Source organism: Cydia pomonella, chromosome 11 (assembly GCF_033807575.1).
Source record: "Cydia pomonella isolate Wapato2018A chromosome 11, ilCydPomo1, whole genome shotgun sequence".
Taxonomy (NCBI): Eukaryota; Metazoa; Arthropoda; class Insecta; order Lepidoptera; family Tortricidae; genus Cydia; species Cydia pomonella.
In genome coordinates, this window is record NC_084713.1 from 15972934 (window position 1) to 16000704 (window position 27771).

General features: G+C 38.2%; 2 protein-coding genes across 2 annotated transcripts in view; one reads left to right on the forward strand and one right to left on the reverse strand.

Moving 5' to 3' along the window:
* LOC133522988 (uncharacterized) overlaps positions 1 to 27771 on the forward strand; it is a 172687-nt gene that overhangs the window by 66360 nt on the left and 78556 nt on the right. The window lies entirely within an intron of this gene.
* Positions 19499 to 22446, reverse strand: LOC133522986 (uncharacterized). Its single transcript, XM_061858485.1, has 3 exons — positions 21150 to 22446; positions 19752 to 21028; positions 19499 to 19674 (listed from the first exon to the last, which is right to left on the reverse strand). The coding sequence occupies exons 2-3, from the start codon at positions 20950 to 20952 to the stop codon at positions 19625 to 19627; spliced, it is 1251 nt and encodes a 416-aa protein (XP_061714469.1). The 5' UTR covers positions 20953 to 21028; positions 21150 to 22446; the 3' UTR covers positions 19499 to 19624.

Below are 27771 nucleotides of genomic sequence, written 5' to 3' on the forward strand. Positions count from 1 at the left end.
GCGGCAAGTCATTAGAGTGGTCCATACGCTGTGATGTTACCCGGACATGTCTCGACCCGTCCTCGAAGTGATTGAGATTGATGGTCACTCTACACTTAAAGGTGTCTCCACTTGGTTACACTTCAACTGTTTGAGTGATGCTGCTCTAAAGGGTTTTGTTTTTGTTGCGTCGGGGAATTCAGTGTAGTATCAATTCCAACTTCCTCAAAAATAGCCACGTCTTAATCTATACCAGTGTTTTCATCACACTCGCTCATAAAGTGTGGTATTCCACTCAGACGGAGCAGGAGTTAACCCATGTTTTTTCCTAGGGACTTATGGGCTGACTGTTAAAATACCTAATGTAAAAATATTTTTTACACTATTTTCTGTCGTATGCAAAAATGGGTTTCTACCTTTCTTACCTTTCTTACTAACGGAACGTAATAAGTTTTTGGCAAAATTTTCATTTTTGGCACAAACTTTTATTGCTGACTGTACTTTTCTTTCCACAGTCTACTAATACTCATCGAACTAAATTACTTTGTGTTGTTTAATCACAGAGTTTCCATGGTCACCTCCTGTCTCCATCATCAGATCAGCTAAATGTCATCATAATATTGCATTGTCATCCGATTTACATATGTATGCAAAATTTTAGCTGAGGCAGAAATCGGGAAGTGGGTCAAATTTAGATTCCAAGATTTGACCCACGACCCACGTTTTTGTTTGAAGATACGTCACTTTTGACACTGACATATCCGATCCACATAGTATCTAGACCTAATATTTGACGTATTTTAAAGTTCGAATCCCCACACTAACATAAAAGCCTATAACAACGTCCGCCGCCGTAGGTACCCGTCGAGTCGAATACACCCTGCCGGTTGCTATACTTCGTACACAAAAATAAAGCTGTATGTGTTGGCGGAGCGTATACTTTATAAATGTTATAGAAAAGGTAAAATATGTTCCAATGTGGATTGCCCTTAGGAAGCTCTGGCGTCATTTAGGTATTTTGACGTGTCGGACCGTACGTACCGAGTAGTTTAAGGCAAGGGGTTCAATGAAAGGAAGGATGCACTTAGGCAATCTGACATGATGTATATATTACTTTACCAGATTAAAGATTATAATTTTGATAGAATATACCTAATATTTAATTTATGGGTGAGTAACTTTCACAGTAATAACTATTAAATTAAAAGAAATCAAAACCCTACACTATGTGCCAACAAAATCTATTTTATGCCAAAAATGCCTTCCATCATTTTGGAAAAGAGCTGGTACTTTTCAAACTGCTGGATCGATTTCTATGAAACATAGGTAAGGACCTCCGCAAGAAAACTAGTTTACACGTAATAAAACCGCATCGTAATCGGACGATCCGCAGATGGACAGACGGTCAGACAGACGGACAGACATTGGCGTCAAAAAAATTTTTCGCGTAAAAATAATTTTCTTCTACTAATCAGAACACGGTACTGAATATGCCCTTAAACATATTCCTACTATTTATGTTACACCTTGTATATATATTTATAATTTTTCCTGTTTGAATACACCCCTAGATAAACTAACCCTGAAAGAACTTGAAGTGTTATATCCACGAAGCGAGAGCACTGAAGACCGTAATAAAAACTTCAAAATTATACACTCGAAACTTTAAACTACTGAATGCCAGCATTGAATTGAATACGAATAAAACTCCAACTGTATCGAACTAGCAGCAATAACGCAAATGATTCGAACGCATCAGTACAGCTGAACTAAAGCTAACCCGTCCTGAAAGAACTTTTATTACCGACGCATAGAACCTAATTTACTGAGGCGCTTTAGTTTATCAACTGCAATCTGGAACTGTCCGTCAAATATACCTTTATCTTCAAATTAGGGAAATATAGAGTTTATCGCATTTAAAATAAGGGTGATTTGAGTTGGATTTTGAGTTTGTACGTGACTCAATGCAGGGCAAAGTTAGGCAAAGTTTCCGCGAGACAGGCGGCAGGGATCGAGTTGTAGGCGATTAACTCGATTCATCGATTGAACTTAATTTATAGCCATTTAAAGTTAGAATTTTAAAACGGTATTTTATGCTAATGAGAACGTTGAGTTGACATTTGATAAAGTACTCTGTAATTAGAGAAAAGTTTGCACAGAACGAACTTTCTGGAAATAGTAATTTATTATTAATACAAAGTGGGGGTTTGGCGCGAGTTTTATTAAAAATCAAGCAAGTAAAAACGACAACAAAAAGTTCAGGCACGGTAGGTAACTATTTCTATGTTGTTTCACGTACAGCCTACACCTCCTTTTAACCTTTTTGACGGCAATGACGGTTATATCTGCACTGTAGGTGCAACGCCAAACACGGATTAATCCGTCACAGACCAGTCAGACCACATAGCAACATACTCGTATATCTACGTGCATATGAATCAAGTTCGATTTCAGTTTTGACACCTCGGTGACGTGGCGTCCGAGTGTCAATTTTTGTGTTAGACACGTCGTCGAAAAAAGGATAAGCATGTCCTATCTGACTGGAATTTCCAAAAACTGAAACTACGTACAATTTCCGTAAGTAAGTACTTAAACTTATTGAAAAAGCTCAAAAATACGAGAACTGGTTGAGAAATGCGACATGTAGAAGAGACAAATCTATGAACATGACCCATTTTAACCAAAACGTCGTCGTATTATTGGAAACCACATCATCAGCCGTAATTTTCGCTAGCAGAAATAATATATTACACTTTTAGATACATAAACAATACACACCTGGCCGAATTGGTGATTTGAAGTATGATTTACCACCACTATAACTATAGGTTGTTTATTTTAAAGAAAGTGGTCATGCACCCTTCAAATTGCTTTCTATTTTCAAGTACAACGCTTGCCCGTAGTTGCATCTGGGAGTATTTCTTGTATGTGAAAGGTATATAGGTATTATTTCAGTTTGGCGAGCTGAAGTTGAAGTGAAGCCGTGCTATTGTTTCCATTTGTAGTTACTGGCAAAAATTTGAAATTCAACCAGCGAGAGAAAGATTTTTCATTCCGTTAAACAACAATGCAGCTGGCAGAACACAGAACACAAGTTTGCGCATTCACTTGCATCCATGCCGACTTACTCAGGCGTCTTGCTATGAGGCCATCATTCGAAGCATTCTTCAAACTTTTTTAATATCAAAGCTAACCTTTGTTGTTGTTTTTCGTGTTCCAATAATTCTAGAAACTAGTGTGGTGGAAGTGAATTGGAAATTCTCGTAGTTTTCGCTTTGTTTGTACAGAATTAAGTTTTGTGTTTGAATTATGTACAGATAAAGTGAAGGTATTTATTCCTTAGATGATGAAATCGTGGGTTTCTTAGTCGTAATACAATGCTCGGAATGTTTGAATAGTTAAAACATGGGTCGGCAAACTTTGCGTGACTGCTTTGTGCGACCCATGAGCCGCATGCGTCTTTTTTGATGTACAGTCGCCATCATATTCACGAGGAACCCGAAAGATTTTAACTGCGTATTCCTGTACCCCTAGTGTAAATTTATACGATAGTGTTAAGTCTAATTTTGTATGAGATTTTGAGTTTCCAAAACGTCCCGCTTGGCGCGCTGTTTCTAAATCCCATACAAAATGAGACTTAACGCAAATTCGTACGTCACGTCAAATGTACACTAGGGGTTCTGTACCCCTAGTGTAAATTTATTAGATGGCGTAACGTGACGTACGCGATTGTGTTAAGTCTCATTTTCTATGGGATTTTGAGTTTCCAAAACGTTCCACTTGGCGCGCTGTTTCTAAATCCCATACAAAATGAGACTTAACGCGAACGCGTACGTCGCGTCTCGATATCGAATAAATGTACACTAGGGTTTCTGATCACATTTAAATACAAAAATGTTTAATAAACTTTTCCGGGATTCATCTAGTTTCAGAGTTAAAACCAATTAAATATAAAATATCTTTTTATTGTTACATTTTAGTGCAAAACGTCTTTTTGATGGCGATGTTACCACTAAGGAACCTAGTCTAAATATCCGTATTGGTATATGTCAAAACGTGACAGTTAACACTTTGCAAATACTAGATTTTAGGGAAAAGAAAGTGATAGCAAACATACATGGGGTATATTCTGATAGCCCACAACGTGAGCAATCTAAAAAAAAATTGTAGACGTCAAGGTTTGGACCAGCCTGTGTACATCTAATGGCGACTTGAAAATGTTTGACTTTTATTGGTGTCTTAATAAAATATAAAATTCATAAGGACCTTATAAAGAATTCGATTTATTAGAGTTCAAAAGACAGACTGAAAGCTTAAATTAGATACCTAATATTAATTTACGTGAAATATATACGTCTATCAAATATGACATCATCACAACGGATGCCATATTAATTTACACAATCGTTAATCTTGGTAAAAACTAGTGCCTACGCCAAATCTTGGGATTAGTTGTCAAAGCGGACCCCAGGCTCCCTTGAGCCGTGGCAATATGCCGGGACAACGCTAGGAAGAAAAAAAAAAAAAAAAAAGTTAATCTTGGTCACAGGTGCGTGACACGGGTTTAACCCTAAACGGGTTTAACCCCACATTTTGCAAACGATCTACGAGGAATCCATCACACTATGGCCATGACGTGCATGCTGGAACTAGCGAAGTGATAATGAAGTTTAACGGTGTAAGTTTCAATTTAATAGATTCATATCAAAGGTATAATCTTATACCTTTAAACGAGCAATTCTTGTATATATATATATATATACAGGGCGGAAAAATCGAATGCCACATGGATGGCAACTACCTTAAATATTGTAAATAGCGCATTTTGTGTAAGGGAGACTTTTGTAAGGGAGACTTTCCTTTGTTTTTAAAAACAATAAATACTGCATTTAAGGATTTATGAAAAATCGCTTGCGTCAGTCGGGACTCGAACCGGTCAAAAAAAAAAAAGGTTTCGTGCAGGAGCTGGGGTGGTTAGAGTAGCGCTACCTCGTTTCACTCAAAATAGGCACAATGGATGTCGATTTGCGGAAAATGGCCAGCAAAACTAACTATCTATCTATTTAAGGCTTAAAAAGTGATTTGCACGCAGTCTGTTGTTATATTTAGGTATTAATAATACGTATCGTTTTATTACTATGTACGCAAGTAAATTTCTGTAAAGTAATACAACAATATATCAAGTACCACTGATTTATACTCTCGAAAGATAATACGTCGACGACTGTCATCAGGCCTTAGAGACAGTCAACGTTAAAACAACTATGGTGCGTGTAAAGTTCGATCAATAGTTTCAGTACTTTCTTTTAGATTTAGTCGTTGATCGCCTGGAGCTATAATAAATGAGATCTTGGCTATTGTTAGCCAAATATTCGTATCCACTTACTTGAAATGTTTCTCGGTTGTCTTCCACTGAAAACGCGGTTAGGCAAAAAAAAAACCAGTACGAGCAACACACACTTTATTGTTAGTTGAGTTGACGTCTACAAATGCAACAATATTTTTAAATAAAAGTTGTACAGTAAGTAGTTTTGTATAATAGAAACGATTTTATGTATGCAAGTTGGCTGGTAGCTGACTGGTAGTTATCACGGAAATAATAAAATATAGTTATTCTTGTAATTGCGCTTTGCTTCAAAATTGCTTGTGTATTTTAAAAACTGCAGTAGTTCGGTACCTAATAATGTTTTCGTTATGCTATTTTCTATAATTATAAAAACTATAGGAGTAGATGCAACTGCAAAAAATAAAAGGCCGTATGATCCCCATCACGCATTTCACAGCGATTGATCTAAGTATACAGTTGCCATCAATCTGTACACTCAAAAGATGACACGTTGACAACTGTCATCGAGAGCCCTCCGGTACCCGATGGGACACTTAACGTCAAACACCGATTGCTGAGGCGCGAGTATTTGATCATTTGTTTCAGTGCTTTCTTCAAGATGGCCTGCTCCGTATATTATTACTAATCTCTCTGATTCATTGGAGCTATACCAAACGAGATCGCTTGGCTGTTGTCGCTCGCCGGAACTTCGAATCCTCTTGTACCATTTTTGGTAGTTTCGTTTGCAATGGTTCGGCCGTCCACCGCAAACGCGGGTGGTCCAAAAAGTTTTAAAACTAGTACGAGCAATACGGCACACTTCATTGTTAGTCGAGTACACTTTGACAATTGCAACATACTTTGTAAATAGAAGCTGTAGAGTAGTTTATGATGGAAACGATTATAGCTATGCAATTTTTGCTGGCATTCATTGTATCACGGAAATATTGCGGTCAGCTTCAAAATTGTTTATGCATTGTAAAAACTGCAGTCGTTCGGTACCTAATTTTGATCTCGTTATATTATTTTCTGTACTTATCTAAACTAGTGTTAAAATACATACTAGAAACAACTGCAAACAAATAAAAGTTCTCATGTTATATTTTGCCAACGAGATCAGTGCGCAGAGTTGGGACGTTTAGGCTGGTGAACTGGTGATGGTGATGGTACTGAAAAAAAAAACATGACAGCTTTTTTTTAAATACACACTCGCCTTAGAGTAGCATTTTTAAACGCGCGGTTACAACATTTTGTAAATAAATTAAATTTGTTTTCTGCCCATGTGGGTGGGTTGTGATTATGTGATATTTACACAACATAATTGGGAAATTAGTATTGCTTCGTTTCCAACCCTTAAAATTGTGTTTCGTAATATGAAAGAATCCAGGTGCTCATTTTGGTACCTACTCAACTCTATTGGGCATATTACGGTAATCAGTCGTTACCATTGATTTACAGAAATAAATCGATAGGAATATAATTTTATTATTTTACTAACAATTTTTTTTTTCAAAATGTCATATTACACAGTCAAAATATGACACTTTTACGGCTATCATCGATTGCTCTTCTGTACCCCGCGGAACAATCGCCGTTGAACACTCATCCAAACGTTTCATTGCGTCCTTCTAGACATGCTGTTGCGTGAATTATAACTAATCTTGGATTAAATTCTTGGCCCGGAGCTATTTCAATCAAAACAGTTTGACTATCTCCGCTAGTCGACCCTTCATTTGTCTCATTTTGGGAATTAGAGTCCGTTGAGCTTTGGGCGTACACGGTGAACTCGTTTGGTTCAAATGAAAAGAAGTACAAGCAATATGGCGCACTTCATATTTGATGACGGATAGGTTTGAATATGCGCGAGAACCTTTATATAAAAGTTACTACATGTAGAAAAGTTGTGTATACCACGAACGACGTTACGTGACGTTGTTTTGGCGTTACGAGCTTACAAGCGCATTACATTCCCTAGATTTGGTAGGTATATACGAGCTTAGACGCTCGTACTCGTACGCTCGTATAACCGCTAGTCTGAAACCACTCTTATGTCAGCCTTTAATGTCGTAGCAAGCAAAATCATTTTGCTATTGCACTGTGCGTCAATATTATGGTTCTGAAATTCATTTTGATACTGACTTGTTACGTCAGTAACTAATATTGCTCTCATTATGGTATTACCTTTGATTTTCTGAAATACTGCTGTAATAACGGAGGTAACTGGCAGGTTTTATTTAGTATAAGTATAAAAGATAACATAGCGATACATCTGTACCTACACAGCTAAGTTTCCTTTGAAAATATTCGGACTCTTAAAACGAGACACCAAATAATTTAAATAATAGTTATTTGTAGAAAAGTTTACATAGGTATAATATAAACAAAGATCCATTGATTGAGTAAGATTTGTAAAATCTAAACAACTTCGTGCTACGAATTTGAGAGGTAAATGAGATGGCGGTGTACAACATCATACATTTTGCAGTAACACTGATTTTTAAAAATTGACGTTTGACAATTCAGTGACCGCAAAACATATGGCGCCATCAGTTATGGATGTCAAACTAAGGGGCACGTTTTTTTCTTAGACTCTACCTCTAATACAATCGATTATCTTTGATATAAGGTAAATACTGTTCGAGCCCTGATTTCACCCTAGTCGTAATCAAAAAACCTAATAAATAAAAAATCCGTAATTGAAAATCAATTTTTAATTAACATCAAACAAACATACAAGTCACCCCCATCGATCCCACGTTAATCCCCGCGACCCCAACAACGATCAAAAGAGCTAATTGCCAATCAAATTATGTTTACAATGCCGTTGTGTGGCAGCGGACCAATTATGTCTTGCAATTAATCCGTGCATGCGGACTGTCAAATAAATTAGGCCCCGTGATTGGCTAGATCTGGATATGACTGACGAGTGGATCCTATCAAGCAAAATAAAGGATTACCCGATTATAATGAACAAACATCATAAAATATTCACGCTTTGGGAATTATCAGTAGAACATTCTGTAGGATGGCAACAAAGCATGTCTTGAATATTCCTCAAAATTTGTTTAAAAAAGAATCAAGACAAGTAATGAGTTTGGGTATTTTGTTATATATATAGCTAAAGCTACAATTTTAAAACGGGACTAAATAGGAAGAAGATGCAGCAGGCTTTTATCTTCAATCATGGAAATATAACAGAAAAAAGTCAATTTTATAAGAGATGTGCGTGAACAAAGCTTAAATAATAATAATTACTAGGTATTTAAGATGGAATAGATCTTGTTATTCTCAGATCTCGTTAGATACGTAAGTCCATTAAGTTCAGTAAGTAAGTTTATGCGAAATAGTTTTTAAGATTTAGGTAGAATTTTGTATAGGTATAACTGGAGTAAGAATTTTTCTTTGTGATAATAATACTTGATCATGTATTATTATCAAAAAGTATCATATTATCAAAATATGCAACCGAGCGGCACGTGACGATATTTCGGGCTCCAACAAAAACAAAAATGGCAGCCTAATCCGTCAAATGCTCGTTAAGGATCAAGATGTAATGGACGACAAACATTGACACTTCCGAGACGTGACGGCACAGCTTATGAAAGGATCAAAACCTTTTTCTCTCAGCCCCTTTTTGTACCTGCCTAGAGCACTCCATTAATTCGATACCTCTATTAATTCAGCAAGCTTCTTGTTCTAAATGCGGTTTATACAAACTGTGATAATATATTGTTTTGTTTCCTTTAAGGTACTCAATAAAAATATATTTCCTTCTTAACATTTTTTATAGATTTGGATTTCTTTATGTCATGATAAAAATTACACTATAAATTTGCATCATATCCAAATTACATATGTTTCTCTTCAAGATCATGAAAAAATGTGGCTCCTAATAAGCCAGGGATCGTCATGTATAAAGAAAATGTATCAATCAATTAAATATAAAACAAGTTATATTTAAAGTAGACATTATTTAACCAGAATTTATACGAGTACCTGTAACTAGAGCAGGAGAATAAGGAAGTAAACGTAAATTTAAAACACTTTTGCTCTCTTATTTTTCCGTCCTGGAATAATTACAGGTATGTTACCTAGTTGCCTACAAATAAATTAGTAATAACACTATCTGGACAAAGGTACAGACGCGACACAGCCATCCAAATTTTAACTAAGCTACTTAATCAAATGTATTCATAACAAAATTACTAACGCATCAAGTAGCCAAAATGGAAGATCGCTGAGGGCCCTCCAAGATAGTTGGAAAGTTCGAGCGTAGTTGCGAACTCTTGTTCATTTGATAAAAGGTCATAACAAGCCTGAATATTACAAGTGACATACGTCATTTCGGACATTGTTGCGAACTTTCGACCTACAAGTTCCATCGTTAACCCTATAAACTGTCCTCGGCCAAGTGGTGATATGAGATGCGATTACATCCAAGTGGACTGTAAGTTGGATAAGATAATCTGCGCAGATGACGTGGCCTGATAAAAGTTTAGTAGTGTTACGAAAGTGCTACGACTACTACGTTTGAGTAGTTTAGCAGAGTTGGTTATGCTCCACATGGCGGCTTTGGGTGGAAATTATAAATATTTGCGAAACAAATTAAAGACCAGTGGTCGAATAAATCACCATCATCATAGGTGCCATTGGCATATGAGAAATCTGTCTCAATATCAGTGCGGGTTGTGTACTTCACATTTATTTGATTTTCTTCGCAAATATACACGGCATCGCTTTCAGGGGCCCATTTCTCGAACGGTATTAGACCAAAGGCCACTTGCACCATTCCACGAATTCGGGGTTAACCGGATAAAACGTTAATCCACTGTCAAATTGTGCTGGGAACCATGGTAATTCCAGGTTTAACTGGTTAACCCCGGGTCAGTGATTAGTGCAAGTAGCCCAAATACCATTAGTCCACGGACTGTCGAGTCGTAATATGGGTTACCATGGCAACACGCGAAAAATATTTTAATACCGTTCGAGAAATGGGCTCCTGTGGGTACGGATCAAACAAAGGCCAATGAAAGAAGATTATGATCGACAGATTTAACCCCATGTTTGCTCAGCCAATATAAAAAAATGTGAGAATATCAAAGGTTGAGGGTACCTATGTGCTTACACGTATGTATATAAATTCTCGCACATTTTGGCTGGGTTTCTATAGCCTTTTATATGCTTGAGGAGGATTAAGAATCCCGATATACCTAGTTTGTTTTCCTCACACATATGCCACATCTACGAAAGTTTACTGGCTGTGTGGTTGTTTGAGTAGGGCCGACACCGCATTATCTCCGCTACACGTAGGATTTATAACGTAATGAGCGGCTTTGAGGAGCGGTTTCACTGCTAATGTATTATAGTCGCTGTTATAATAGTTAATTTTGGTTTAAAATTCCTATACAGGGTGACAATGATTTAAGTGAAATAAGTTTATCTACCTACATGAAGCAGTTAGTTCGACTAATCCACGATTAAGCGCAGATTTGTCAAATCTAACCTTTACTAACATGACAATGCGAGTCAAGGTACGCGTCCTCGTGAATGACACGACCTATATCCGCTTTGTTTATACGCCTTTTTTTCCAAGCATTTTATTTTCTTTTTATTTCGAATGTTTCTAATTCTAAAAATTTAACTCCATTGCATTTTCAATTGACGAATGAGCAACGTCTTTAGAAATTGCTATGATGACCGATGAATTTTATACGGAATCCTCGATACGCGAGTCTGACTCGCAAAACACTTGATGCCAAAGATATGTTTACATTTGTCGCCTTATCACCAAACTTTATTATCAATTTTGCAGCTCATTGAAAATAAGGGTTGGCAAAACTATATATATCGTGGAGAACTCTAGCTTCACTTTTGGTACCCAGCTTTGCCCAAGTAGAATAATAATTATACAAAAAGAATAAAAATTCTAGTTTATCTTAACTTTGTCACCCGTACTCAACTACGCCGTATAGTTATAGGTATATAATATATATAGCGACAGCACATCAGAACCTTCAATAGTGGCAAGGCAAGACAGATTACAAATCATAGCACACATTACACTCCTTATCTTAAGCAAGCCAGTGGGTTAATAGACCCAGGAACCTCAAGATTTTTTGTCGCTATTTCAGGGTTACTTAAATAAATAATACAAATTGTTTGCTTTTGCATTGCTTAGTTTATATCGGGCGCAACAGTTCATTGTTACCGCTCACTAAAAGTAACTTTATAAATTTTTATTGGACTAGGCGACAAAGTATTCCACTCCATAACTTTCAGCAATAAGTAGGTATAGGTAACTAACATTGTCTTATTTTTCACGTATTCCCAGCTTCAATCGCGCCACTACCTGCACTTCAACTCTTTTGCGGTGCGGTGCGCATGCCGCGACCGTTGCAGGGGACTATCGAGTGCGCCAATTTCTGGCCGAAGGGTGTCGTGTTTCGGAGGTTCAAACTTGCTACGGAACCTCCGAAACGAAACAAGAGCAGACGATTGAACAGAGCCACACCGTTCTATTGCCAAAATAGTATTTAGTTTTTAAGTTTATGAAGTTTATATGTCTAACATACATATACTATAAGGTATTATGTAATATGGGCCTTGTTGTCTAAATCAAAATTTGAAATAATTAAATATCAAAACCAATTCAACACCATTGTTATATCTGAATAGGGCTCTTAGTCATTGTGAGTTAAATAATAAAATGAAATTGTGGTAGGTAATTAGAATAGAGGTTCTGCCCCGTGCGGTAATGTTCGATTAATAATGCAACAGTTGCCCTTTGTGAGGTCACATTATGCGACGCGTTTGAATTTTGTTATGTCCCCTTTGCGCCCTTGGGGTTTTAAACAAAATTAACGGGGCAATTAACCTTGAAATTGATATATTAAGTACCGCAGTAGTAAATCCTTTGCAATGCGTATTAGAATAAAAAAATCGCATATTCATATTATTTTTGAAAATGAAAAAAATGGTCTATCTGAGGTGTACTCAATCGATAGTTCCGGCGTTATTCATAAACGCGATACTGGCCTGAATTAGCTATGATTCCTTTGTCTTTATCTGTCATTTTGACTTATGTATTTGTAAGAAAGGGACAAAACATAATTATCATAACTAAATCAGGCCCGTAAATTTTTATGAATAAGGGGGTTAGAATCTAACAGTTTTTTTATCTAATAGAATATTAATTTATTTACAATAACAATATACATAATGGATATATACAGATGATTACTATAACTAGCTTATGTCTAAAATAGGCCCTTGAGGCATTGCACCAAAGATGCTGGCGGCATTTCCTCGTTGTATCGCAATACTGATACGTGTGCGAGGAAGCCGCCAGCTCTTCAGAAATCAGAAGTTATTTATTTGCATGGATACAGTATGGAGATTTTACAGTTCCAGCTTGCATGCAAGCGTGCAAAGTTATAATCAGTAAAATTACAAAAAATAAATTTAAATGAATATAAAATATGAAATCGAAATAATTGAAAAAGTTAACATAATAGGCATAATATCACAAGGCATTTTACAGTACATATGGTGCTCCTGTCGCGAACGTATTGCAAACCGGCTAATATTTGCCAACGTCATGGAGTACATGGCAGTCACCGTACCATTTGCCGGGGCTAGCTCTTCTACGAGTATATTGGACAGAGATCTGATAATATTCAATTAAAAACTTACCATGTCTAGCAGAGACTGTGCTGTTGCAGCTTCAACAGTTATTAGGTATGCCCTTGTACGTCTGGAATCATTTGACGCGAAGAAGCATGCACGCCTAAAATAATGGTATTGGTTTAGAAATGCAATACACCATCATTCTATCTTTATAAGCGTTTCTAGGTTATTGTGATTTTTAGGTAGATGCGAACGACAGCGTAAGTAGGAAAAGAAGGTTGTGTGCGAACAAATCTACGGGGAGTGATATTTGATTTTGGATCAAGTGAAGAACGTTCTTATGGTGTTATTAGAATAATTATGTGTCTCTTGTAGATTGTGACCAACGTACTTAGAGTTAACAGTGATCCGGAGAAAAGTTGATGGCTAATGTGAACTTAAGGTAAACTTAGTGTGAGAAATGGGATCACTATAAGGGGAGGTTTAGAGGCGACTATTAACCTCAAGAAACCAGGTGGATTCGTCATCTCACTAACATCCAGGCCTCGTAGTAGTATGTTTATATATCGCATTCCAGTATCAGTAAAGGCATCAGCTCATTCGATTGGGTAGTAAATATGTTGAGCTTGACGACAGCTACTTTACCGCACTAGTGCGATCATTTACGTGACCATGTCGAAAATTTATAGGCCATATATATACTGTAAAACGTTGTACGAGCACATAATATACCTATCGTTCGCCTCCTATATCATATAAAATACGTAAAGTACATTTCAAAATAATATATTTGCATTGCAGGCTTTCATAATACGGTTTTATTACGGTCTAGCATTTAACAGTAATATGAAAAGGGCATAAATTCCAACCATAAAAAGCGCGATGCGGCAAAAACGCACCACATTGTGGCTACTTTTGCCTCTATAAACGCGGCATTTACAAAAACTGCTATTATTTTATTTTAACTCATAACTGGCGCAGAATGCTTATCAAATATGGACCTTATTTCATCGTGTCAAGCCAGATTTTGAATAAATCATTGGGTAAGATACGCAGTTGTGAAAGTAAGCGAAAATTTTAAATCTTCCTGTTATGAGGGTTGCCAAACCTCCTGTGTTTAATTATTTGGCGCCTTAGAGGTATGTTGCAACTGTGGATAAACTAGTGTAGGTAGGAGGTACTAACGGTTGGTAGCCGGACGTATCTACGAGTAAAGTTTAGCTTGGCAAGTTGGCTTGGCTACAATTATACTTATATGTTCTGGACCCTGTTCTTCTTTTTGCTCGTTATACAAGTACGTAGTCCAAAAAGCTATCTGCAGCGTATCCCTGCATATAAGTATACTAGCGTATGGAGAAGATAACTTTGCGGATTATACGAACAAAGAAATTGTATAACACACTCACATTATATTCACTGAACTGTCAGCACGTCCAGTTCTGGACAATTTTAAGAAGGGAATTTTAGCCTAAAAACCTAAATAAATAAAAATATGGTCCACAAATGTAAGTTTTGTTTGAACACCTTCGTGATACAAAATCAGTATCATGATGAATACCCTGATTATCACATAATATATTGCTATGATAAGATTGGACTAATGGGGCACCGTCGAGTACTGCTTTATTTAAAGCAAATTTTAAAATGAAACAGAAGTTTCGGAGTGATAAATCAATTTAATAGGTCACCTGAGCATGCAGCCGACCACTTAATAATTCAATGTGCTCTATAAAAATTAATCGTTTTTCCAATAAATGTGGACGGAAGTGTAGCGGAGATTTACTCTCAGGGGGATGTAATAATAACCTCGCTACATGGATCTACACATATACAAAGCACAACATAATATAGCTACTGCACCGACCATGAATTAACACTCGATGGGCGCACAATTCCATCTCCTCTCAATCTCGTATCTCTTTGTTATGAATGTAACCTCAACACTCTCGGGGAAAATTAGAAGGGCCCCAAGTCCCGTGGCTATTATCGGTGGATGCACGGCACAACTGAATCTCCACAAGAGAACTCATCGTGCATCCCGCAGACTTGTATACTCTCCTCATGCGATGAGTACTGAGGTGGGGACCATGTGGTCCCCGACGAGCCTCCACAACAACCCCTACAGCTCATCCATCAGCCTCCATAATTAACCTCCAGTAACTCAAACCGATAAACACCAGCCACCTCACTTGTTACATTCAAACTCGAGCTACACACAAAGAATATCAATCAATTCTTTAACTCAGCTCTTTCTCAGGGTAGTCGTTAACTCAAGGTCACTGCAATATCCATATATTATATATATATATATAAATATCAGAATATAGATATGTTTCGCTTACCAAGAGTCTCCTGTACGCGATTGCACGCGCCACACCACCTGTTACCTCCCAGCACTCAGATCGCCTGTCTCCACTTGTACCCGCCATCTTTCTCCTCCCGTCTCCTATATCACTAGCCGACCTCGATCGTCAGTGTTACCAGTGAAAATTACGCTAAGAGTGACAGATATGATACATACCACAATAACAGACTTCGCGATCTCCGCGACACTCCCGAACGCGAGAAGATTATACAAGTAGCGTCATCAGCTGACGCGTCCATTCGGCTATTCGTTCTCTAGCCCAAATGGCAGCGTTCCGTCTTACTCTTGTCACTTCCTCTGGCCGTTCTTCCGTAACACTTGGCTCCCTCACTTCTGCCTCGTATGTATCAACAGCGGGAGCTTGCTCAGTATGCGTAGGACTACCATCAGAATCTAACACAGAAATTTCTTTCTCGGTTGCCGGTTCAGTAGGAATTGTTGACTCATCAATTTCTGTCTCAGGCTTGGGTGACACTATCGTTTCTGATGCCCTTATAGGTTCCATAGTTTTAACCATCTCCATAGGTACAGTTGATGTCTCTACCATCTCGTTGTCTTGTGATGGTGGTAGTGCATAATCCGTTGGGCCGTACATATCAGACTCTAACGGATACAGATGGGCTATGGATCTCGTAAACTCTGTATTCCCAACTACCACTTTGGCTGCTCGGCATTCACCATCACGGCTTCGGATTAAACTTACGATTTTGCCAACCTTCCAATTGATTCTATTTTTGGAATCATTTTTAATCTGTACAATGTCACCGACTTCTGGAGACTTCTTTGATATCACTCGCGGTTGTTTATGAGAGTGACTGAATCTGTCCCGCAGACTTGGTAGATATTGATTGGTGAACATCTCTTTATATTCGTTAAGAATCCTCTGACCCCTTTTCCAGCCTTCAACCAAGTCGACTTTGGTATTGGTGCCCTGTGAAGTTCCCTCACCAAAATCTGGGTTTATTTCTAGACACTGACCTAGAGATAGAAAATCAGCTGGACGCAGTACTCCCTCTGGGTCGGAACCCACTACAGTCAAAGGTCTTGTGTTCAATACGGCCTCAATCTCCTTCACTACTGTATGCATTTGACCGTCTGTTAATAAATGCTTGTCAAGTGTGCGCTTCAAGCAGTGCTTTACCAGTGCAACTAATCTTTCGTAAAAGCCGCCTTGCCAGGGTGCAAGCTGCGTGATGAATTTCCACTTGATATGTTTCTCCTGGCAGTATGAATGGATTAGTACTTCACTTGTCAGCTTGAACTGTAGTGCATTGTCCGATATCAATACTTTAGGTGGTCCTCTAGCCGCCACGAACCGCCGTATCGCTAGCAAGCACTCCTCAGCCGTCAAAGCCTTGACCAACTCCAAATGTACAGCACGAACTGCTAGACATGTCATAAGACAAATCCATCGTTTTTCTCTGCCTGTATTAGTTTCCACTAATACCGGACCCAGGTAGTCTAATCCAGTAAAGGTAAATGGAGAACTATAATTAACCCTTTCACTGGGGAGTGCAGGTGGTGGTGGCAGTTTGTAAGGACCTCCAGAATACTTCTCACACTGCAAACATCTCTTCAAAGCTTTCTGTACTTGAGCTCGCCCGTGAGGGATCCAATACTTTTCGCGTAATATACTTAGCGTGTGTGGGACCCCAACATGGTAGTTGTCTCTATGCGTTTTTAGTATAATCTGGGTTGTGAAGGGTGATTTCTTCGGAATCAGAATGGGATATCTCTTATCATATGATAAATTAGCATTCGCGAACCTTCCTTTACATCTTAAGATCCCATCTTCGTCTACAAAGAGACCCAAGTTTCGTGACAAACTGGTCACCTTTCCTGAGACTTCTTCTGAAAAGAATTTACCTTGTAACTTCTTTATCTCAGTCACTGTCTCTTCACACTTTTCTTCATCAGATGGGTTTTGCACAGAATCATGAAGTGCAGTGGCTGCAGAATTATCCTCCATTTCAGAAAAGTTAGGATCATTATCTTGGTCTTCATAGCCTTTCATTGTCATCTCTGGACCATCCACCGTGTCCAGAGCCCTCCCAGCCAAGCACATTTCTTCATACCTCTGCTCCTTAGGCCAATCATTTTGGTCTTGTAGAAGAAAATCTGGACCATGGAGCCATAGATCCTGTCTATGATGCCACAATTCTGGCCTGGTAGCTACGTCTGCAGGGTTTTCTTTTGAGTTGACATAGCGCAGCTCTGCACCCAAGATGTCCTTAATTTGCTTGATCTCATTGACTCTTCTCAATACAAATGGTGGAAGTAGCCTACTTGATTTGATCCAAGCAATAACAACTTGACTATCCGTCCACAAATATATCTTGCATATATTTAGGTCTATGTGGCTTTTAACATATCTCAGAAGTCTACTTCCTATGAGATACCCTAGCAATTCAAGTCTAGGAATTTTGAGATCACTCTTGTCTTCTGCTGGAGTTATTCTGGATTTGGACATGAGAAACGAAGTTGATACTTGCTTTCCAGTTATGACGCGTAGATAAACGACTGCTGCATATGCATCCATAGATGCGTCAGTAAAGCAATGTAGTTCATACTCCGTACATTCCGACTTTGATCCACTTGCAACATGTCTTGGCAATTCTACGTTCTTAACCACTTTTAAATTCTCAATTATGTTCCTCCATGATGTCAACAAGTCTTCAGGCAGAATCTCGTCCCATTTTAACTTCCTAGTGCAGATCTCCTGAAACAAGAGTTTTCCTGGTAGCATGAGTGGTGATACAAACCCGCATGGATCATACAGACGTGCTAGCACTCTCAGGACTCCTTTCTTTGTAATACCTCTGTCTGTGATCTCACTCTCAAAAGTTTCGTTATTCAGTTTGAGCCGTAAAGTGTCATTTTCCAAATTCCATATCAAACCGAGGATCTTCATTTCACTTTCCTGTTTTGCTCTCTTTAGTTTGGGAATCTTGTCTACAAAATCTTTGTCGTTAGACATCCAGTCTCGTATGTTCATTCCTAATTCTTTAAATGAGTTTGTAGTTTGAGCATACAAATTGAGAGCCTCTTCTCTTGATTGAACGGACGTCACTAAATTGTCTACATAACATTTATCTGCTATCACAGGAAGAAGACTTTTGTTAGTCTTTGAAATGTGATATCGAATTGTTGCCGCTAAGAGGAAAGGGCTCGATATTACTCCAAAGGGCACTCTGCAGAACCTATATTGCATGATATTGTCTTCAGATAGTTCCTTTTCTAAATCTTTGACCCAGAGAAACCTGGTCACATCCCTGTCCTCTTCTTGTAAACCAACCTGAAGAAAAGCCTTTTCAACATCAGCAGTGATAGCAATTTTCCCAATTCTAAATTTCAGTATTAAACCTGTAAGGTCTTCCAGCATATTCGGACCTCTGTATAAGCACTCATTCAAGCTTTTCTCGTTTTTCAGCTTAGCTGAAGCATCGTAAACCAGCCGACCCCTTTTTCCCTTCTGTTGAACCATATGAAAAGGTAGATAGTGAACTGGATGGTCAGCAGGAATGGTAGGATCCACAATTTCTATTATGTTAGCTTCAAGTTGTTCGTTTAAGATTTTCTCATACTCTGTCATGACTTCTTTATTTGATCTTCGTATTACACCCTTTAATCTTCCAAAGGCAAGTCCAAAGTTAGTAGGCAATTTTGGTGGATACTCTATCCACGGCCACTTGACCTGATACCTTCCTTCACTGTATTTGACAGTCTTGTTAAAGTGCTGGACGGCTTCTTCCTCACATGTAGTTTTTGGAGAATCACATATCCCGATGCTCTCAAGTGACCATAAAAATTTGACATCTATGGTACGCAGAGGAAGATCTGGTTCTGTAAAAAAGTCTTGATTGATTTCATGGCACTGGCAATATGTAGCCACTGATAGAGTCTCCCCTTCCCTGCTGTTAGTAGCACTTCCTGCGAGGAACCAACCAAAATCAGAATCCACAAGAAAGGTATTATTTCCCAAATCAACACTCTTTCTGATAAATGAAAAGTATAAATCATTTCCAATCAACATATCAATGCCTTCACCGGTAGAAGCGTCGTCAGCCAAGATATCTATCATTGGTGACTCTACCTTAGCCATAGGTATCTCTGCGGTGATGTATGGGACTATATTCACTCTAATCAATCTTTCAACATTACGTTTACTCACTACAGTTACTGTTGCATATGGGCATGACATTTCTCTGGGCTTCTCTGATCCAAATGTATAAATCATCAAACAATCTTCTCCATCAGGTTTGATTCGTAATAATTTTGCTATTCTATTTGTAATGTAAGATCGTTGACTTCCACAATCAAGTAAAAGCCTAATGCTCAGACTTCTCCCCTCCGTTGTCTTTACTTGGGTTACTGCTGTCTGTAAGAAATTAGATGGCTTATTTAACTGTACATTAACTGAAGTCATGTTTGAAAGAACCATATCACTATCCTTACCCCTCTGCACCTTCTGCCGGCAAAGGGCTCTATTATGCATCCTAGAGCAATGTACACATTTCCTCCTTCTGGTACACTTGGAGGCACGGTGTCCTATTTGGAAGCACACATAACACCTATCTTTAAGCTTCCCAATCCTCTCCTTATATGTGTTAAATTTGGTACAATCCTCGCTGTAATGTTCTTCATTGCAAAATATGCACATTCTCTTAGGGCGTTTCCGGTTAGGTTGAGTTGAAATTGCTTCCCTTTTCTGTTGCCATTTCCTTTTCTTTACAGCTCCAATTTGTAGTGTTGCTGTAGAAGCAGGTGTACTCATCTCCGTTATGTCACTGGACTTTACTGGAACCACAGAACTCTCCATGTTTGTAACAGCTGAACTCTCCATAGCTGTTATTACGGCATCCAAAGCCTTCCGGATTGCAGCAAAGGAATCATCGGTTGACGAAAGCCACACTTGGTATACCACTCTTGATGGAAATTTATTAAGTATGATAACTCTAAGGTAACTAGCATCCACTTTCTCCCCTAAAGCCTCTAATACCCTCAGGTGCTTCTCTATGATATTCAGAGTGCGCCTACAATCTTCGGGTGAATCCTTCGCCACAGCAAGATTTTGCAAAGCATCGTTGTGAGCATCAATGACCTTTGTAGGTTTACCAAAGCGGCTATTGAGAATGTCTACCGCAATCGGGTAATTCATGTTAGTCGTTTCCAGACCCTCAACTGCTTGTAGGGCTGGTCCCTCTAATGAGGCTAGTAAGTATGAAAGCTTTTCAACGTTGGCAATGTCCTTACTATCAACATTAGCCGCGAATTTATCCCAAAAAGTGTTCCATTTTAGGATGTCACCATTATATTTCCCTAGCTCTAATTTAGGCAGACGCGTTCTATGACCATTTTCTACTTCATGGCAGTATAATTTTACCGCGACTTCTAGTTCGGTCAGGGTGTCCTCGGCTTTTATTTGCATATCCCGGCATTCATTGCAGAAATCTTCTTTTATGTCCGTCGCCCCAGACAAATATCTGTCTAAATCTGATGTGAGCGATGACAATCTATTCTTAACGTTAATTCTTATGGCAATTACCCTGTCCTTTGCAACACCAGTCTCAATGCTGTTAAGGGCCTCGGCGGCTCCCTTTAACGCTTCCGCTAGCCTTTCTAGGCGCAATTGTAATGTGGAAAGCAGAAAGTCCATTTTGAACGCAATGCGAGCTACCGATATATTTTATTTTTAAATCTTCTGTGAATCTTGCATTGTGCTTGATGCTAATCTGCAATTAAATGCGTATACTTGAAGTCGAGTTTAAGTAGCATAAAAGTTTGTTAGTTCTTACATGAAAATGTAACTACTTTATTACTTCATAATGGAGTCGCCTTAAATCTATTACTTACAACGGTTTATATAGCAGTCCACTTCCACTCTTCGGCACTCCTTAATTAAGTAATTGCACACTTTTATTCGTTTTTACTTCTATATCAAACTTTTATCACAAATCACAATTCACAAAAACGGGTAAGCTTACAAAACTAATAAACCATAACCAAACCATAGACTAATTTCTAAACTTCACTCTATCTTAAATATTCTCTACACGACACGACCAATCGATCCGTCGGTCTGTCATACCGAATATCTAACCGTTCCGTACCAAACACAATAAATATTCCGTAACGTAAATAATGTCCATGGGGAAAATAATATACAAGTAAATGTTTCAATATATATTTTCCTCGTTACACAATAAAAATAATGTTGTAGTAATAAAATTAACGAGAAAACGTGCGCTGAGTGACAAATTTACTAAATAAACTTGCACATGAATTTGACCGAAAACGTAAACATTGGCGTGTTTCTGAACGTGGTCAGAGACTAAATTCAGTGTCGCTAGAGTAAAAAGCGTAATTACCGCTCCCGTATAAATTATTTTCAAACACGGTATATATTATACGGTATATTATAACACAACCTACGCAAATAAATGCTGATTAATATGAAATAAAAACAAGAATTCCTCTGTCTGCCGGTTCACCGTGTAAAAAACTCGCGATATGCACATTCTCTTCATGGCTTGGTAATATTACTGTCTATGTGTACGCACCACAATGGGTCATAATTATCCCATGTGTACGCACCGCCATGGGCATACCCAAACCAAAAAAAATCCAGTACCATAAGGAATGTATTTCAACATTGAGTACAACTCTCATCATTCCAAACACGTGAACCGCAACTGACAGATTTTTAAGCAACTCCACCAAAACATGTAGCGGAGTTTTACTCTCAGGGGGATGTAATAATAACCTCGCTACATGGATCTACACATATACAAAGCACAACATAATATAGCTACTGCACCGACCATGAATTAACACTCGATGGGCGCACAATTCCATCTCCTCTCAATCTCGTATCTCTTTGTTATGAATGTAACCTCAACACTCTCGGGGAAAATTAGAAGGGCCCCAAGTCCCGTGGCTATTATCGGTGGATGCACGGCACAACTGAATCTCCACAAGAGAACTCATCGTGCATCCCGCAGACTTGTATACTCTCCTCATGCGATGAGTACTGAGGTGGGGACCATGTGGTCCCCGACGAGCCTCCACAACAACCCCTACAGCTCATCCATCAGCCTCCATAATTAACCTCCAGTAACTCAAACCGATAAACACCAGCCACCTCACTTGTTACATTCAAACTCGAGCTACACACAAAGAATATCAATCAATTCTTTAACTCAGCTCTTTCTCAGGGTAGTCGTTAACTCAAGGTCACTGCAATATCCATATATTATATATATATATATAAATATCAGAATATAGATATGTTTCGCTTACCAAGAGTCTCCTGTACGCGATTGCACGCGCCACACCACCTGTTACCTCCCAGCACTCAGATCGCCTGTCTCCACTTGTACCCGCCATCTTTCTCCTCCCGTCTCCTATATCACTAGCCGACCTCGATCGTCAGTGTTACCAGTGAAAATTACGCTAAGAGTGACAGATATGATACATACCACAATAACAGACTTCGCGATCTCCGCGACAGGAAGGATTACCAAATTGGATTTCATTTGGATGATTGTTTTGCTGAAAACGGATAACAACTGTATAAAACACAAATCAAAAATATTTATTAAAACGATTTGATTTGTTCCACACAACTAGTCTAGTCGACAAGTTAAAAATGGTCAAAAATACAGATTACTATTCCTAAAAATACGTGTGTTACCTCATTGCTTTCGGAATGATGTATAATAAAATATATTCGAAGCGCTTATTAGCACGCAAAAAAAAAATCAAAACTTAGACAAAAAATGCGGAAAAAGATATTTCTGTTTATGTCAATATCTCTAAAAGTATTCATAGGTATTTAAGAATATTATCGAAGAGGAGGAAATTTCTAATGAAAACTTTTAGTACAGTCACGTCTGAAAATATCGGTGCGAAAAATGTGTCAAAAATATGTATACACTACCTTAATATATGGGCAATAACGTCGTGTATACATGTTTTTAGCACTTTTATCGTATCGATATTTTCAGACGTGACCGTACACGAGTGGACTATTTTGTATATCATAATTACGAAAAGAAGGTCAAAATCAATGAAGTCGATTTGCATACCCGACTGGCATCCGATAATGACATACCCTTTATTATTACATACGAGGAGATTGTTTCGTCTTGTCACATACATTAACGTTTCCTTCCGTTGATTATTTTTAACCCTTTGAAAGCTATGTTTATCGTGTGCGGCACGGCGTCATGAACCTTGTCGCAATGTACAAAGGTTGGGTTGATATTATTCAGTGGACGTTTTTGTAGGTTATTTTTACCTTCCTATTTGCGACGACCAGTTTGGCCTAGTGGGTAGTGACCCTGCCTACGAAGCTGATGGTCCCGGGTTCAAATCCTGGTAAGGGCATTTATTTGTGTGATGAGCATGGATATTTGTTCCCGAGTCATGGGTGTTTTCTATGTATTTAAGTATTTATAAATATTTATATATTATATATATCGTTGTCTATGTACCCTCAACACAAGCCTTATTGAGCTTACTGTGGGACTTAGTCAATTTGTGTAATAATGTCCTATAATATATATACAGTACCCCTAGTGTAAATAAATTCGATTTCGAAACGTGACGTACGCGTTTGCGTTTAGTCTCATTTTGTATTGGATTTAGAAAGAGCGCGCCAAGCGGGACGTTTTGGAAACTCAAAATCCTATACAAAATGAGACTTAATTCGTCACGTTATGATGTCGATTAAATTTACACTAGGGGTACAGATCTCACAGCGTAAAAAGAACATAACTTCCACGAATCGGAGACCACTTTATCAATATAAAGCTGGAATCTAAACTATAGATAACTGCCGAAACTTCATAACATAATTAAAAACTCTGTAATCGATTCTGCGGCAGAGTAACTTAGCACTTAACTCAAACTTAACTCTTGACCGTAAATTGTAAGTTATCCTACAACCCCTTATGCAAGTTTAGCGCTCCTTATTTAAGTTATGAAAGTTACAGCTGAAACAGCAAATTTGTTGCCTTTTTGCTTAATGATTTAAGTAAGCAACTGCTGGTGGAGATAGCAAATAAATTACTACTTTTAGGGCATCTTTTATATTTATTTGGGCAGTTTTAAGCGTTCTTTAGAACCGGATTTTTTTTTTAATATCATAAACCTTTTAGATGCTGCCGACTTAATCATAAGATGTATGGCTTATAAAATAAATGAGATTAAAAAAAACCTTTTAGATGAAGGCCTTATTTAAGGTGCGCAAATCTAAAAAGTTTCTTGACAACTTGTGATAACAAAAATCGCTTTCACTCATAATAAAATGAGAATTTTTAAGATGTAATCACGAAACTGGATGACATTTCCAATTCAGTTAGTTAGTCTACAAGGTATGGAGAAAGTGGAGGGGAGGGTGTTAAGACTAACGGCCCGATTCGTTCTTAAAGTCAAATATTAGGTCTAGATGCGATATGAATCGGATATGTCAGTGTCAAAAGTGACGTTTCTTCACACACACACGAACTATACTATATTGTGGATAATTTTTCCAAACTTGTGCGTTTAAGTAAGTAAGCTAAAGGAGTTTAGATGATGTAAATAATAGTTTTGATGGTATAACTTTTAATATTTTCGGGAAATCGTGAACACACATTAAAACAAACTGCGTCGAAACGGAAATAAAGATTACAAATTAAATTCATAATAGACCAGGTTAAAATATAATTATGTTTTAATATATTTTGAAGATAATGCGTTTTTTTTTAGTTAAGTGCTATTGCTATTTTGTTAAAATCGTTTAAGTAAGCATGAAAGACAATCCTAATACCTAGTTAATTATTTGTCAACGTTTTTGGTCCATCTTGTATAGAACTCTGGATAACTTAGTCGCTGCCAATGTGTGTCTTTACCCTTTACTGACCACGATTCTAACTCCATAACCGAAACACGTTGCACAGACACCGCATCTGTTCCGAAGTTCGGGCAGCAATAAATCTAACGTCGGCAGTCTCGAGAGGCAGCCAACCTTCCGCTCAGTTCTGACCCACTTACCAGATGTTCTTTTGTTTTCCTTTTAAATAACAGAACGTGATTTGCACAGTTTTGATGTATAGGGCTAAATCACTTTTTGTTGGGAGGTCCCCGATATAAGTTGCGAAGTTTTTTTCTTAAGAGTCACACGAACTTAGCCTCCGCTATACAATCAAGGTTACGCTCTCATTTTAAAACGATATGGACTTCTTGAGTTTTTGAGTTTCTCCCAGTCAAAATAAGCACCACGACAAAAGATTCACAGCCTTATTCGAAGTACACCGAGATCAGAATGACATCTAAATGCATTTTAGCTCGTACTTGTCCGTACATGTACTTAGTAACGCGAGCGAGAAGCACCTAAGTGACCTCGTTCTGATATCAGTGAACGTCCGAATTGATGAGTCTTTTGTCGTGATGCTTATCAAACAATCATCTGGGTTAAAGCTTAAAAGGCTCGTAGACCTTCTTCTTCAATTAGGTTTAAATTTGAAAAAATATCAACTAGGGTTTTACACGACGGATCTGAAATGTATGGGAAGATCCAGATCCGGATAATTTCATACATTTCGGATCCGGATTGCAAACCCTAATATCAACCGTATGCTTATAACGGTATCCAGCTGCCGAATGAGCTACATCAATATTTACTGTACAAAACGTATTTGAAAGGTTTCACAGCACCATGCCGACAAACGCAATAAAATTGCATTATGTCATTTCAACACGATGTGAGCGTTTAAGCAGCGTGAGCAATAACAATATTTTTTCAAGTCATGGAATGGGTCAATAATAACCGGAATAAAATATATCTGTATTAAAGTGGGCAATAAAGAGTATTTGTATTTATGTTTAACTTTTAAAGGGAGGGTAATAATTAAATAGTTAAATTCATAAGGCTTTACCAAAAAGTGAGTCAGTGCCTTCTTCGAGTTCTTAGAATGATGCCGCGGATTTACGAAGCTTACCTATTTTTACTACTTAATCTGTTGGATCAGTGATCCAAAATTAAACTTTTTTGGCCTCCGACACAAGCCAGCGGCCCTTTTTTCGGTCCTGTGTGACGTCTTGGCAATTTTTGACTCAGAGTTAGCGCAGATTCGCCTCCACCTTATCGCTTTAGTGACATCTAGGGCTTCCTACAGGACCCAGGTATGTTCTTTTCACATTCCGATATTCATGTCTCAAGTCCTAGCCAACGGAGTATATTTATGCAAGCATTAGGTATTCCTAGGTATTTATACTTTACGCATTAAAAAAATTATTGTTAAAATCGGGATGAAATTAAATTTTCCGCAAAATCTGATTTCGTGCAGGTTGCCTTAAAAAGTTTAAGCCTATTTCCATCTATACCGCTACCACCGTTTTTGTTATTGACATATTCGCATACGTCTACGTGACTTAATTTCTATGCATCTCGCTCGTACTCATTAGTACGTATATATTAGTGCAAGCGAGATATTTAGACCAGCGTTAGGTTGCGGACCCGGGTATGTCCTTAAACTACGTCCAAAAGAGGAATGTGGGCAATGTGAATGTCATCTCGCCTTGTGTGGTAGGGCACAGCACAGCAGATGTCATTCCAGATCTAGAGCAGAGCCCAACTGGGCCAGCCACCTTACAGAAAACCGCAGCCAAATAACACTTGACCCTACTCATAGTGTTGTGTTCCTGCCGGTGAGTAAGGTTGCCAGAGCTCAACGAGGGGGGTGGGGTTAGGGTCGGCAACGCGCATGTAACGCCTCTGGAGTTGCAGGTGTACATAGGCTACGGAGACTGCTTACCATCCGGCAGGCCGTATGCTTGTTTGCCACCGATGTAGTATAAAAAAAAAAAAGGTTAACACCACGCTGAGTCAGTCGGGACCATTTCGAGGCTAATATGTATGGTGTCATGTAATGTAAAGTTATGTATAAGTTTGGTTTTTGTTCCTCTTTTTTATCTGTATAATTTCATTTGACGATATTTCATTCGATTATTATTAGATTTGCCACGAATAACCTATTTCTATTTCTAAAACTGGTGGTAGTCATACTGATGTTTAATTCAAACGCGGCGTGTGAGTGGCTAACTAGCATAGAATCTTGCGCTTTTAGACAGCTAGAAGTGAAAAACTATGTGTGACCAACTGAACTACTGAACGAGAAGGCTCAAACGGCCTCAACCGTTAGAAAAACGCAGTGAACTCGTATGGGGCAGCCTCTGCACTAACGAATGCGTGAACACGTTGCCAGCCAATTTGCTGAATGCTCTCAAACGTAACTGCAACATTACTGCACAGATATTTGCACTATACACCATGTTTTTTTTTTAATTTCCGTTAATTTCAAGAGTGAATTCCTGAGCTTAAATGAAGTAACTTTCTCAAAGACACCGGTATTCTAATTAACTCTATTTAAAGTCTGAAGCCTGAGAAGGAGATACTTAATCAATAATTTAATCTTATAAGGCCCTTACG

Excerpts from the sequence above, each read along its gene's own strand:
- LOC133522986 (XM_061858485.1), bottom strand. The coding sequence starts at position 20,952 with ATGGACTTTCTGCTTTCCACATTACAATTGCGCCTAGAAAGGCTAGCG. Across the intron at positions 19,675-19,751 it reads CCGGCAGAAGGTGCAGAGGG|ACAGCAGTAACCCAAGTAAA; the intron begins GTAAGGATAGTG and ends AATTTCTTACAG.